General features: G+C 47.9%; 1 protein-coding gene across 1 annotated transcript in view; it reads right to left on the minus strand.

Moving 5' to 3' along the window:
• Window positions 1–6: 6 nt before the first annotated feature.
• Window positions 7–15,390, minus strand: part of LOC103772661 (rho GTPase-activating protein 32-like) — a gene marked incomplete at its 3' end in the record, with an annotated part of 26,451 nt that continues 11,067 nt past the window's right edge. Inside the window, exons 2-11 of the mRNA XM_008940001.1 lie at window positions 12,575–12,677; window positions 10,122–10,266; window positions 9,514–9,596; window positions 8,214–8,321; window positions 6,964–7,109; window positions 4,966–5,167; window positions 3,916–4,061; window positions 2,632–2,706; window positions 1,201–2,058; window positions 7–544 (exon numbers count right to left, since the gene is read on the minus strand). Of these exons, the coding sequence (XP_008938249.1) occupies window positions 7–544; window positions 1,201–2,058; window positions 2,632–2,706; window positions 3,916–4,061; window positions 4,966–5,167; window positions 6,964–7,109; window positions 8,214–8,321; window positions 9,514–9,596; window positions 10,122–10,266; window positions 12,575–12,677 (2,404 nt within the window). The remainder of the gene's footprint in view (window positions 545–1,200; window positions 2,059–2,631; window positions 2,707–3,915; window positions 4,062–4,965; window positions 5,168–6,963; window positions 7,110–8,213; window positions 8,322–9,513; window positions 9,597–10,121; window positions 10,267–12,574; window positions 12,678–15,390) is intronic.

Consider the following 15,390-nt stretch of genomic DNA (forward strand, 5'->3'; position numbering starts at 1 on the left):
GGGGGCTCCCAGTCGGGCAGAGCGCCCGCCGCGGGGTGCTGCGTGTGCTCCCAGGGCCCCGCCTGGGAAGGGAAGGGATCTTTGTCCCCCGCTTTACCGGGATGGAAGCTGGACTGCTCCTGCTCTGCGTCTCTGCTATCGGGCCCGTCAGTGTGGAGAGGTGGGGGGTCCCGGCTCCCAGGTGCACCTGGAGGGTGGTTCTGCTCCCCGGGTGCGCCGCTACCTTGGAAATCCTGCTCTGCTGGTGCTCCGGTCGGGAAGTGAAGTCGGTTCTCGGGCAGACCCGTATAGAGGTGGAGCTTGTCTGGAGCACCAGCAGAGAGATGGAGCTTTTCTAGAGCTGTGCCAGCTTCAGCCTCTCCATAATTTGTGCTTTCAGAGTGAGCCTCTCCTGGCCTTTTCTGAGACTGAGCGGAGGCTTGCTGGGCGGACTCGGCTAACGCTAGGGCTAGCATGCGCGCTGCGTTTTTCGGAGGAGGAGGAGGGATAAGAGACACAGAACTGACGGGAACAGGATCCTGGGGGGAGTCGAGGGCAACTGCTCCTAATGGGGGGAAAATTGAGAGAGAGAGTGATTTTATGTTACCCAATAAGGAGAGTGACTTCTATTAAAATAAGAGGCTTTTCCACACTTTCACAGTGGCAACTCCTCCTGATGTGAAACGCTCTATCTTCTGTCTCACATGCAAACGCTGCTCAACAGCACAGCAGTTCGTCACAAAAAGAGGGGAAAAAAAAAACCCACAAGAGATTGTCTTAAAGGTTCCTCTTGCGTTTCTAGAGAGGTAGGAAGTAGGTAGCAGAGAATGAGATACCCTTACACAATTTTGATCATAAGGTTTTAGGCGGAAAGGTCCCTTCTTCGAGCGTTGGCAGATTTTTAATTTAAAAAAGAAAAGTCTTAGATGGTTTATTGCTGAAATGATTTAGAAGGACATGCTATCGATTTGCACGTATGACAGGATGGGGTGGGGAAAAAAAAAAAGTGGTATACAAAGTATTATGGAAAATTAGCTGAGGTTTGTGTGATGTAGGGAGAAGGCAGAGGTTAAGACCTTACTGATCTGCACAGCCCTGCAAGACACTTGTGATCAGAACTGACGGGCAATCCCCTCTCTTAAAAGGCACGCAGAGGAGGACGTTTCTGAGAGCAGGTCCCCTTTGGAACTTAAAGAAAGAATGGAGGAAAATGCACTGTACCTGGCTGTGCGTGTCCAGTGGGTACAGTCTTATTCTGACTGCTTGACATTGGTCTCTCCCCTTCTTCTGGCAACTCTGGCTTGCCAGCAGCCACTAGCTGGGCGTGCTGTAGCTCGTGGTGGGCTCCTTCCCCTGCTCCCGTTTCACTGTTTTTCAGGGGTAAGGACATCTGGGTTGGGGACCTGTTTGTGGTGTCAGTGATGGCAATCCCTTTGCTCCAGCTGGAAGCAGAGGAGTTTCTGGATGCGACGGGCCCTCCTGCGACGGTCTCCGAGACGCGGCTGGGCAGGGCGAAGGAGGCAGGTTCTGCTGTGCTCAGGGGGGGAGATTTGATGGGCTTTCGTCCCAGCTTGGGTGAGAAGGTGTGGGTGTTGCAGGCCTGCTCTTCAGTTGGGCTCAGGTCCAGAGTAAAGAAGGGACTCATCTTCTCTTGGAAAGGGGAGACCGGCTCAGAGCTCGTGGCACTGCCCGGCGTCTGGGACTGGCTGCCTGATTCCACGTCCTTCTTTAGCAGGCTTGGCTTCTCCTTATTTAAGCCCACCGACTCCAGCAGGGAGGTGCTGCTGTCCAGGCACTCGGACTCCGCCTGGGGCGGGCTGCACTGAAAGGACATGGGGTCAAAATCCAGGCTGGCGACCCCGATATCCGGGGGGCTCAGGTCGACGTCTTCGGCGGACCGAGGGGAGATGAGGGCGGGGACGTGGATGAGCCCCTCGTCCCCCTCGCTGTCGTTGTCGTGGGGGAGGTTGTCGTAGGAGTTGCAGCGGTTCATGTTTCCCAGGAGCTCCCCGTTGAAGGAGGCCGACAGCGCGTCGCTGCTGGACCTGGGCCTCCTGGGCCGGAACAGTTTGGATTCCCCTGGGAGCGAGCAGAGGCAGATGGGTTAGCAGCAAAATCTCCCTCTCCAGGGAACTTTAAACCAGGGGGTTTAAGGGAGTCTGAAGGCAGCGTGCAAGGTGCTCGCCTGGTGAACTCTGAACACAGTAATGTAGATAGCAGTAGCTGTTTATTATATTTGCTCAAACACTTTTATGGCTGTTGCCAGGTCTGATTTAGCCTGAAGCTAAGCTGTGTGCAAAAGCAAAAATGGTTTTACATGTGCTGCAGACCTGAGGCTTCCTCAGAAACCATTTTCCTTCGTGTCTTTTCCACCTTAGAGAAGAGGTAGCAAGGAATGAACATAACCAGTGCCAGCCATACAAAAGCAAGAGCTTTACTTTTTTACCTTAGAAGGAAAGCAAAGACCTGAAGAGCATTTCTCTGTGGTACCCATCTGTGTGGAGCAGTGGTAAGCTGCTTTGTTAATTAGCAAGTCCAGCTCTTACTGGCAGGGTGGGAAGTGTGCCCTGTGAAATAGCTGCAGCCGGTGATGTCAAACTGCCTTTTTTTTAACCCACAGGCACGAGAAGCACAGGTACCATTCCATCTTACCATCCACAGCATGCAGGGAGGTCAGGGATTCCTCACTCTTAGCCGAGCGAAGGGTCCCGCTGTCTCCTCGTCCACCTGTGGGGATGCAATGAGACAGTGAGGAGCTGAATCAGAGGAGTGGTTTACATCCAGCTATATAAAAAAACCCAAAGGTGTTTCTACCAACAGTACCCCTGTCCTGAGCTTAACAGCTGTGCTTTTGTTGTTTTGGGATTTTTTGGGGTTTTATTCTGAAGCTTAAAGAAAAGCTTTACCCTGTTCCACTGTTAATAGCTGTGCTGCCTGAGACAGAGAAGTCCTTTTGCATGGGGCACTGGCCTGTGGAGGTCCCTTCAACCTGTGGTTCCATGCTACCAGGCAATCAAAAGAGTGAATCAACTCTGTTTTTATGGTAAAAGTCCCCTGTTAAAATGGGAACTGGCTGGGAAACAACTGACCCCATCATCCTGCTACAGACTCTGGATGTAGCTGTGATAACTGGTGGGCTCCTGGCAGCAAACAAAACACCTTAAAAATGGGGAAGAACTTAACGTTTGCACAACTTGTTTTATGAGCACTAAATGAGTGTGATTTTGCTGCTGCAGGGACAGTCTTAAAGGGCATACAAATAATGTGTTTATTATACTCAGCACCAGGAGAGTTACAGCTTGAAAATGGCACCAGGGATAAAAGTCCTCACTGACCCAGTTTTAGGGGTTTGTGGTGTGTTTTACCACAGAAACACATTGTCACTGTTTCTGAATGTAAACTACACGTAGAAAGGGCTGAGAATTCAGTCTGCGTATGTTGGCTGCAGCTACAAAAGGTTGTTGTATGCCTTCTCTGGTACAGCTTTTGGGGTGAATATTTCTGAATGTAAACTACACGTAGGAAGGGCTGAGAATTCAGTCTGTGTATGTTGGCTGCGGCTACAAAAGGTTGTTGGATGACTTCTCTGGTACAGCTTTTGGGGTGAATTGTGGAAAAAATGCCTTAATTATGTGTCTCTAGAGAGCAGTGAAGGCAGCCAGAACCGTGTTCTTATTTTATATTAAGAGGCATTATTCTGAGGCTTATTATAGCAGTGCCCAGAAGTTGTCTTTTAAAAGCTGCTCTGACAAACCAATCTCGAGGTTTGGTTCTTGAGCTCATGGGAGTCTGTTCAGGCAGCAGCTAAGTGGAGGTGCTATGCATGCCTTGAACGCTAGAAGGAGATAAAAGCACGCTGGAAAGGCCAAGTCTGCCGGGCTGACAAGCCCAGTTTTTCAGGTGGTGTGTGTTTGGGAGGTGGGTCTGCACCCTCACCTGCCAGGGCTATGGCTTTCATCTCCGAGGGCTCGCTGGGGTTGCGCTGGAGCTTGCGCTTGGACACGGAGGAGGATTTCCCCAGGTTGAAGAAGGAACGCCAGCTGCCCACGGGGGACTTCTTCATCTTGCTGGGGGGTCTTTTTCTGGAGTGAGAGAACAGCCAATTGTTACAGGGGGAAGCTGCATTTAGTTCCTTCTTATGAGCACCAGCTGGTTTCTGCTGAAATAAAAGGTTAGTAACAGAGCTGCTTTTCAATAGCCAAAGATGTTTTCATTCTTATAGCTCTGCCCTGGAGTCTTGCTGGGTAAATGCCACCAAACTATGCAAAGTGGGTGCACTGCAGGTGAGCAAAGGCTCCATGCTTTTCACAGTAGCCAATAGATGATTTTTATTTAGCTGGCAGATGCACCAGTTCATTGTGGAACCGTGCTGCCATCAAAGGTATTCAAAAGCTTCTCCTGCTCACGCTGTAAAATCACATCCACCTCCTCCCACTGACACATTTAATTTCTCTAGTGTCATCAACACTGCTCCACTTCAAGGGGAACCTGGATTTGTGACAGGGTACTAAGTCCAGAAATCTGGAAAACCCCAGTGCTTCCAGGCATTCACCCTGTTTACATTTCTGTGTGTGACGAGTCCAGGCATCTCTATGCATCACCTACAGCATGGCCTTACACATTTAATGATCACCCTCCCAAAAAGGAGGGAGGGGTACAGAAGTTATCCAGCTAACCTAACTCCACCAGATAATTGATGCAGGCTGAATCCTCACAGAGTCCAAAGCAGGTGGAAAAATGGCTACAATGCTTCACATAGAACTAGTCTAAGTCGATACTGACAAGTTTTTGCTGCAGTTAAAAAAAAAAACCAAAACAGCATAACCCAGTTATGACACATGCTGGAGAGGAAACTCATCTCTACCTTTCAGATGGGAAGTCTATGAATATTGGCAAGTTTTTGCTGCAGATAACTGGGTTGTGTTGTTTTGTGTTTTTTTGTTTTTTTTTTTTATGACACATGCTGGAGAGGAAACTTGTCTCTACCTTTCAGATGGGAAGTCTATGACCGTGTGGAATTTCCCCTGTAAAGCTGCAGGGCCTTCTCCCACTTCTATGTACTTGCTGTCTGCCACGATGGGAGAGTTGATCTGGGCTTGTGTCCGTGCCTGCGCCTCCTCCAGCGTCAGCAGCTTGGTGGAAGGGGAGGACACCAGCAGAGACTTGGGTCTGGATAAAGAACTGTGCCCTGGAAGGGAAAACCACAGGCAGCAGAGAGAATCAGAAAGCAGCAGTATGGAGATCAAAGCTCTGGGTCTGTGTGTCTAGGGAGGTGCCACGTTTGTCTAAATCTGTTACCCCAGCCAGTGAAAGATGTGGTCAAAACAACCATTTTGTCAGAGGTATGTTTATGTTTCAGGCATAAAATCTCAATTATGAGCAGCTTAGTGGATTAAAAAAAAAAAAGCCAAGTGAAGCAGGTAGGTTGAACACCTTCACTGACATACTCAAGCTTCACCTGCTTGCAGAAGCCTGTACAGAAAGTGATGTTTTCTCCTCCTTGCAAAGCCTGGCTTCAGTCCTCCTTGGGAGCAGTGGAGAGGAGGGTGCTGTAGCAGAGTACTCATGCACTAAGCTGCTGTGCTGGGAAACAGCCTGACCCTCCTCCCCACCAGTTTGTTTTGTGTCAAAGCAGGCTGAATGGGAATGACCAAGTCATTAAACAATTAGCTGAATTTACATGGCCCATTCTAAGCCTGGATAATCATCTGGCTCGGACTCTTAGTGTGCTTATCTTGCCCTGGCAGAGCTCAGCCTGCTGTGGGCTCTCACTGTTCAGCCAAGAAAACTTCTGGCTCCTGTTGACTTAAAATTGCCTTGCAGTAGGAACAAAAGCTGGACTTAGCAGAGTTAGTCTATCCTAAGTAGAGGTAGGGCTCCTTCAAAAGTGGGGAGCAGCAGGCAGACTGGAAAACCAGCTCCTGAGCTGCACTGACTGTGCACATCTCAGAGGAAGGGCGAGTTACCAAAGCAGATGGTACACACTTAATGCTGCTTAGGAGTGATAATAGCTTGTGGTGTCCACGTCTGATCTGGAGCAAACTTTCTACCTGGTGCAACTCTGCTTGTTTTCAATGGAACAGGTATACCTATGGTCATAGTTACTCAGGGGAATTTGTAGGTTCTAAGGCTGAGTGATGCTTCAGGTGCTCCAGGCTTGGGCACAGATGTGTTGTGGTTCATTCCTCATCCTAAAGCCACAAATCTGCAACAGGAGCAGAGAACTGGGCAATAGCTGCAGGGCTGATGCAGACTGAGCTGTGTGGCTGAAGGCCCTGCTAACTAACCTATACAGACCAGCAGAAACAACCAGGAGAGCAGATGGCAAAATGGTCCCTGTTAAGAGCACGACCGAATTCCTTAGTGTCAACACCACTGAGGGCAGACAGCTTCTTTTAAATCAGTTTATTTCTGCTTATGTTCTAAGGTGCTGACAGGGGTAGGCAGACCATGTTGTGTTGTGCCACCAGACAGCTCAAATGGTTAAGGCTGCACGAGCATCAATGATGACAGCTTTAAAAAGAAAGGGGGGGGCAAAGATTTAAGAGATTACTCACAATTTTTTTGGTGCCAGGACATAGAAATAATATCTACATACTAAGATCTGCACTTTAGAAATGGCAGTTTCTAAACCCAGGCTGTATTTGCCAGGTTCTAACATTATAACCCTGGAAATCTGTCCTCTCGGTTATAGAAAAAGAACATTTTAAATGTCCCAGGGTACCTATGAAGTGTCTGTTGCCTTTTTTTTGATCAGCCCGTGGAGGAACACCCACCTGCTCCCTCCCGGATGACCGAGCTGAGTTTGGAGCTGAAGAGGACATCCACGTGGTTGAGGATGAACTCCACCACCACGGACTGGATCCGCACCTCCATGAAGGCGGCTGTGCCACTGAAGCAGGCGGACTCGATCTGCTTGGACCACCTATGAAATGTCTGTTGCCTTTTTTTTGATCAAGGTAAAGCCTGTGGAACAACACCCACCTGCTCCCTCCCGGATGACCGAGCTGAGTTTGGAGCTGAAGAGGACATCCACGTGGTTGAGGATGAACTCCACCACCACGGACTGGATCCGCACCTCCATGAAGGCGGCTGTGCCACTGAAGCAGGCGGACTCGATCTGCTTGGACCTGGGGAGAGGGCAGGTGCCATGAAGCAGACAGGGCTTCAGGGGCAGCTAAGAGATTGAATCACATCAAAGCCTCACAGCAATGATTGTGCTGAGATTTATATCCAGGTTTGGGTGCTACTGAAACAGCAGGAGGAATGCTGGATCTGGAAGGAAAAGGAGCGTGTGCAGGTCTGGATTGAGGGCAATGAACTGTGGACAGAAAACCAGAGGCTTTTTCTTATTTTACTGTGAATAGCAGCAGTTTAATGCAGTGGAATCACACAAAGTTCACTGTGGCCTTTAATGTGACCTTTTTTATTTCCCCCTTTAAGCAGGGAATGTTTCCAACAGCTCCTGCTCAGCAAGTACCCCAATACTCACAAAAGCAACAAGAGGTCGTTTGACTGCTTGTGGGTGAATTGCCAGAAAGGAGCAAAGAGCTCACCCTCATTAACTGCACACAGGGGAATTGGTGACTTGGATTTCTCAGGTTGGTAACAAAAGCAGTCCAGAGAGCAGTACAATGGAAAAAGTCTTTTTTTTTTTTTTTCATCATCTTTTAAAGCAAAATTTTTAAATTATGGCATTAATTTTAATGAAACCAAATTTTAGGGGACAGATTTATCCAAGATCATCTCCCCAAGTTTGAATTTTTGCAGCCAAAAGCTGTCAAATTAGACTCTAGAGACTTACACAATGGGAAATCAACAGTGCCACTGAGGAGATTTTCCTGGATGATCAAAGACACTCTAGTCTCACATAACCAGGAGAAGGGAAATGATTAAAAGAGAGCTGAGGCTGGGGGGAATCCTGCCCTGCTACTCAGAAACTGCAGTCAGTGGAATTGCATTGCAAAGAGACAGAATAACACTGGCCTGTTTTCTCTAGGTGGTCCCACTGCCATCAGTGGGGGGTTATTTTACATCACAGTTTTGGAACCTTGCTGGTTGGTCTCAAGCCTGTGCTTAGAATGACTTCTGAGAACAAATTTTACAGGAGAAGAGCACATTGGATGGAAGAAAGGAACAGAAGAAAGGAAGATCTCCCAGCTGCTGAAAGCTATGATTTTCTGGAGAACAGATCTGTCTTTTTTATAAATATAAAAAGTATAAAAACCCAGTACCTTAGGAGGTTTGGAGCCCAGACTATGGCCAAGTTCTTGGTGTGCATATTTGTGATGGAGCAGTAATCAGCTAGACGAGCTAAATGTCTCATTAGGAACTCCAGTGTCCTGGAAAACAGGAGATAGGCAAATGTTCAGCACCAATGAGCAAAGCCATGCTGCAGTTCACAACACAAGCCTCAGGTCATTAGTTTCTTTTGGTTTGACAGCTCACAAAACCAAAACATTGAGTTATGTACCCTGAAAGTGATGGTACAGTTGTGTCAAGCAAATAATAACACTGGGGTGGGGTGAGGGTCTCTCCTGATTTGTCCAGGTTCAAGGAAAGGATGGTCAATGCTTCTGCTCTCAGTTCAAGGGCTGGATCCAGCAAATGTGGGGACATTCTGGATGGGGCTCCCTTCCTCACCCCCACTCTGGTCATGGGGGAGGAGATGGACTCTCCTGATGACATATAGATGGGGCTCACCTCCTCAACACCACTCCCATCTTCAGTGGAGGGGGAGAACCAGGTCACCTCTCCCCTCTGACAGGAGTGGTGGTGAGGAGGGGAGCCCCATCTATAACACATAATTAGTGAAGACTACTTACCATACCTCATTACCATAATTATTTATTAATACTGTTTAAAGAATCATTAAAATAAAGTATGTCAATGTTTTGTTATTAATACCAATCACCACTGGTTCTGTCTGATGCCTTTTTTCCACACCACACTGTAATTTTTTAATACTAAAGACATTAATGTGTTATCCTGACTCAAAGCTCATTACCATATATCACCAATTAGTTCTTAATACCACTTAATTTGAATATATCATTAGAAGTAGTTGGTGACTTTTAAACACCATATTACAGTTAATTATTCTACCAGAGCATTGTTATAATTTGCTAGTTACTATTATTCCTAGGGAACTGGGGGGGGGGATTGGAGAGAAATACACTTACTTAAAATTGAACTGAAGGCTTGAGGAAATTTTTTTTTTGCTCTATTTCTTGAGATTGTGATTTCTAGAGCTGGTAATGTGCCCCCCCTGCAATAAAACTGCTTCCTCAGTGACATCACCCACTTCTGAGCTTGTATTTATTTGCCTCCTGTACATACTTTCCAACAAAGTCAAATAAAACAATTTAAAGCCTGTAGCATTTGATAATGAGCTAATTAAAATATAAAACAACTTTATACAGTCATAAAGCATTTTAATAGAGGCAGAGTGCATCTGTCTTGTGAGGGAAAACTGGAATCCTATCTGTTCCCTCTCCAAAGCCCAAGCTCTAGCCAGCAGAAGGCTGCACTGACCTGTAGTGAGGAGGGGGCAGCTGCTGGATGACATCATGGATTTTAACCAACCGTTCTTCATCTGTAGCAGCAGAAACAGCATCCTGGAAGAAGGCAGGAAGGGATTTAGCTGCAAATAAGACCAGATACCCGCCCCCCAGCATCCTGAAGCATGTGGCCGATGTGCAGCTCTTCAGCAGCGAGGTGGATCGGGTTGCTCTTTACCTTCAGAGATGCAAATGTCACCTGGGGACAGGCTGGGCACACAGATGATGGGAGAAAGGCCAAGGAACTAAAAATCTGGGCCACTTTACAGCTTAATTGTACAGAGCAAGTCCTTGCAGAGGGCGTTGAGCTCCAAGTAGTGTTTGCTTCTAACCCTGGGGCTCTGACGCACTTCTCAACCAGCAGGATGCTACCTGGGGTGGGAGGGTGGTGCTAGGCTGGTAATTTTGGAGATAGCTGCTTCTGATCTCTCCAAAAACCCTAACCTAAGCAGGAGTAAGACAGGAGAAAGGTGTGTGGAAGACAGGTTCAGCTTGCTGCTGGGTCCTTTCTGTTGTTTCTCTCTCTAACCTGTGTAGATGAAAGGCTGAAGCACAAGGTGAAAGGTGTTGCCTTGGACTTACTGAGAACTTCTCGTAGAGCTGATAGGTGAGAAGAGGGTTGGGGAGTTCACGGAAGTACAGTTTGCAGAGGGAGCCCACACAGTGGATGTCTTGGATGTAAATATCCTTTGTCAAGTCAGGAATCTGCTCTGAGTCAAACTCGTGGCTGGAAATGAGAAGAGAAAAATGGGTAGAGGGGTTTGAAAAGGAGGAATGAAAATGAAACCCAGTCCAAATTACTGTCTAGAAAAACAAAAGTTTTGTCATTTACAAGAAAAAATAGTCACCAAAGCCACATGAACCATGGCTGTGGTGCTGCCTTAGTATATTCTTCCAAAAACAAAACTGTTTTTTTCTTCTAATAAGGCATTTTTGGTTAGTTTTACAACAGATTGGCTACTCCACAATCCCTTTTCACAAAGTCTCCAGAGAGTATCCTCCAAGCCCACTGGAGACAATCTGAGTATGGACCTCGCTCCCCAGGGCTGTGAGCAGGAGCTGCCCGGTGGAAGAGTGCCCACAGGTCTGAAGGAAAGCTGCTGTCCCTCTGCATTTCAAAGGCCTGGAAGTGGAAACAACAAAGCAAGGCCATTTGCACCACAGAAGATGAAACGTGCCTCCAGCAGAGCCCAAACACTGAGCCTGCCTCTCTGCCTGCAAAGCAGAACCAGGTTGTAGTGTCCAGGGCACCAGGTGGTGACCAGGTCAGGCAGGAGGTTCTCTGCTTCTTCAGACAAGAGCTCACCTCTGTTCCTCATGCCAGAGACAGCACAGAAGGAAACAAAGGTTTCTGTTTTCCCCAGCTGAGGGACTGCCTGTAGCCACAGCCCTCAGTATTTGGTATATGCTGCTCCCACCAGCACGTTCTGACTCATCACTTACTCATAGCTGGGAGAGAAACTTATTCCCTGCACTTGGCTCCATGGAAGAAGACAGGGCTTGGAAGGGAGCTCAGGGAAAGACACCAACCCACCCTGCATAAACACCCTCAGCCTTGGCTGAAATTATTCTAGTGAAGGGTTTGCTAGTAGAAGAACAGAACTTCACAGCCTCCCAAAAGAAGCCAGAGCCAGAATCAAACGTGCCAGCTCCACACTCGCTCCGTTGAGCCTACCAGCCACTGAGCTGCTGAAGAGCCAAGCCCTGTCCTGGACTAAATCTCCCACATGGAATAAAATCTCTAATTTCTATCCAACCAAAAAGCCCTTTAAATGCAAGAGATCCAAATCTTCTGTGTGAAACTTAAGAAGAGTGACTCATTTATAAGGAGACTGCAGCCCGAGCTTTGAAATAAGCCTAATGATCTGTTTATAGAGCTGGAAACTACAGCAACACAACATGTCCTACATTAACCAAATACTTAGGAAAATCTGTAGTGATTTAGAGGAACAGGGGTAGTGTCTATTAGTTACCCCTTCCTTTTGTCTTTGGAACATCTCAAACACCCCAAAAAATAAGCTGTGTCTGTTCTCTGTACCATACCAGGGAATGATGCCACTGAAGCTTTAGAAAACCATTTTTATGGCACCTTGGGAAAACAATGAAGGAGAAAATGGTGTTGGCAGCACTATGGGGAAGAAAAATGGACTAGGGCAGCGATTAGAAAGATGGTCCAGCACCAGTCAAAACGTGGGATTAAAGGGATGTAACTGGAACAAGGGCAAATGTTTTTATTCAGCCAAGACTGCTGCGGGCAACAGAGACTTTGGAGCCTGTACATAAAGCCTCAGGAGCAGATTTTTAAAATGGAATTTGCTGTGATGAGGAAGAGGATTAAGCTGAACCAGAATAAGCCCATCCATCCAAGAGTTTGGACAGGAACTGTACCAGCTCAAACGTGGCCACTGAACTTGGGAACAGCTGGTAGAAAAAAGGACACCCCCCCTATGGCAAACACTCCTGTGAGGCCGTGGGCCCAGGCTCAGCACTGGAACTACTCACCTCCTGCTAGGTCCCCTCAGTCCCTCCACAACAGAGAACTGCTGACCAAATGACAGGAATAAAACCAGCCTCACAAAAGGATAAAGGCCATTTACTGGGATGAGAACAGCTCCTGACTGGGGAGGACATGCCCCTAACCCTCTCCGCAGAGCCACGCAGCGTGGCAATGCCACCCAGCAAGAGCTATGCAAGTATTCCTTCATGTTACCCATCCACTGCTAATATGCTACAGCAAGGAGAAATATCAGCTGCTTAGAAGGGCTCCAGGAGCAAGAGGAAACAGTAATGAGATGTGACAGCACAGTGACAACACAATCCCAGAGCCCTCTGACGCCCTGCTCTGAAGGAGAACTTCCCCCAACACCAATTCTACCAAACAACCCCTTGTTGCTCCAAAACGGTGACAAACAGGCCCAGACCTCACACCTGCATGGAGCTGCTGGAACAGGCCACCCTACTGTCACCAGGGGCTGGGACCCAGCACATCACTCCTGTCCCCTGCAGAGAGGGCTGTCATCCCCCCCCCCCCTTACCGGAGCTTCTGGATGTTGGAGGCGATGCCGGAGAGGCGATAGATGCCATCCACAATGCCATGCTTCTCAATGAACTCAGTGCAGCTCTTGAGCACCTGGGGGACTGAACAACAAGCAGTGCTGGTTAGTTGAGCCTGTTATTGGAGTCCTAGTTCAGGCTGTGGTCTTGTTAGATGTCATAAACTAAGCCCGGCTGGGCTAGGGGTTTAGTTCTTCCTTAGAGGGAGAAGCCCGTAAGAAATTTCACTTCAGCAGTTGCTGTGGAAACAGGTCACAGGTGTTCTTTGCTTTCACGAAATGCCAGGATAGGAACTGGGTTGAAAAATGTCAATTCTGGTCAAACAGAGCCAGTGTAGGTCCCATCAGAACTCCCACAAGGGTTGCGGTGTTAAATTCCATTCCAGAAGAGCTATAAAAGTGAGTAAATACACCCTTTTTGGGCAAAGGCTGCCTTTGTTTTCCAATCTATACAGGATTAACCTATCCTGCTTGGTTTAAGGAAATACAAACACAAAGGAAATGCCACGTTCTGTACCAGGGCCAGGAGAGTTTTTACAACTGATAATTTCATCCCCAGTGTCTACTGGAGCATGACTGGATTTAGACAGCTACACAACACACCACGCTCACAGAAACTGCAGACAGACTGGGGTCATGACAGAATGGAAAAAATAAGTCCAGAGGACATAATGAGGTGTCAAGCTAATATCCAAACCTCTTCACCAGCCAATTCCTTCCAGCTGACCTCTCAGCCTCATACAGCATCCACTGCTGGAGCTATCTGTCCATCCTTGTAAGCTGAAGGAGGAGCAAATCACTTTATTTGTAACAGGGACATACAACTGTCCTGAACACAGAAGGAAAATTAGGATTGAGCTCTTGTGAGCATCAGCAAATCTCCACGGAAGAAGCTCAGATCCTTGTGGACTTCTCTGCCAACCACCTTTCTGCTACAGCTCCTGTGGTGATCTAGATTTATCCTTACATCAGATGCCAGGTCTGATCAATTTGCCATGTGACACAGATTCCGAATAGGTCATGTGGCAAATCCCCTTATATCAAGCAGCAAATGCCATCTGCCAGTCAGCTCTCCTAAGTGCTGCTGGAATTAGATGCTCTTCCCCTCCCCAGCCTCTTCACTGGGTTTTTTTCCCCACTTGCAGCAAGCCCTGGTGCAGCTAGAGAAAAGCCTCGTTTTACACGGTCCCCTGGAAATCAGCAGGTGCTTCCTGGGCTAGGGGCACATCTGCTGGAGTGCAGGAGAGGAGAAACCCTGTAAATCTGTGTGGCACGTCAGTCACAGGCTCAGCCAGAGCAGATTAGGCCCTGGACCTGTGCAGAAGGAAACGTCAGCACCAGCTCTGAAGCAAACGGTGCCTCCTGCAGCCCTGTGAGCTGAGGAGCACCACAGTTTTTGGCCAGAGGGGTAAATCAGAAGCACATTTAGGCACCCGAGCCAGGAAAAGCAACAACTTCTCCTTGCTGAGTGAACAGCACGTTCATACAACGTGTGTCAGTCACTCACAACCCTGGGACTACGTGTCAGAGAACAGAGCAGGCAGAACAGACGCTCTGAAGTTCTCCCAAAAAAACACTTTTTGAGGACAATGCTTGCCCTTTTATCAAAAAGATTCAACACCTCTTGAAGAAGAAAGGTGTTAAGGCTTTCAGTGGACAGGGAAGGAGTTATCTCATACTCAAGCAGTTGCCAAAAAGGGCTAAAATATGGTTTGCATCGTGCTACAGCATTAGGAGACAAGTGTGAGGAGGAATGAACTGGTGCAGAAAAGCAGCAGGATGAGAACAGCACCATCCACTGCAGCAGGAGTGAAGGACAAGGCTTCAGATGCTGTCTTCTGTGACCAAAGAGAGCACCCTGGGTTGCAGGACACACTAGACTCCTGCTGATTTTGGTTTCACAGAGAAACAAAGACCACGTGAGACATCCACACACGGGTGTGTCTCTACACAACCCCAACTCTTGCAGCCTCTCCCCACAGCAGAGGGGTTCCAGCCTTCTAATCATGTCAGTGGCCCTCCTCTGGACCCACCCCCACAGGTCCATGTCCTCCTTGTGCTGGGGACTCCAGGGCTGGAGGCAGCACTCCTGGTGGGGTCCCACAAGAGTGGAGTCGAGGGGGAGAATCAGCTCAGGAGGGGTCCCCTCAGTAGGTACCTGAAGATAGTAGCACCCATTTAAATTAATAATTAAGAAAATAAAGGTGTGGGGAGAACAGGGGGAAGGTGATGGGTGTAGGACCAACAATACACCTCCTAAAGTGCTTATTTGTCATGGAAGAGCCTGAGCATGGTTTGAATAATTGCACTGAAAAAATTCTAGCAGGCTTGTTCTACATGTTTCCTAATCTGGTTACCAGGACGAGCTGTTCTTTAAGCTAAATATATCATGCCAGCACCACAGATATTTTGGGGGAATTCTGCATTGGTTGGAGAAGTGACTGAAAGTCAAGTAGGGCTGTAATTAAACCTGAAGGCACTTTGCTGGAACGGAGACTTCATTCTCAGATTTTTGAACACAGATGATGCCTGACACGTGTGTTTAACCTCCCTCTGCCCGTTCAATGCCAAGCCCTGCAGCTAAATGTACACTTATATGTGTGTGTAAATACACACCTATGGAGGAAAGGGTCTGCTGCCACCAGAATCAAACAGCAGGACAACAGCACAAGCTAAGACTTAATTTTGCAAGTGTGAAGTGGGCCAAGACCACCACCTATGTTGGTTTCTGACACGATGCTGGGGCTTTTTCAGGTCCTTATCTCTGTCTGTTGCATAAATCCCTCTCCCCTGCTGAA

The sequence above is a fragment of the Merops nubicus genome, unplaced genomic scaffold (genome assembly GCF_000691845.1).
Source record: "Merops nubicus isolate BGI_N331 unplaced genomic scaffold, ASM69184v1 scaffold10295, whole genome shotgun sequence".
Classification (NCBI taxonomy): Eukaryota; Metazoa; Chordata; class Aves; order Coraciiformes; family Meropidae; genus Merops; species Merops nubicus.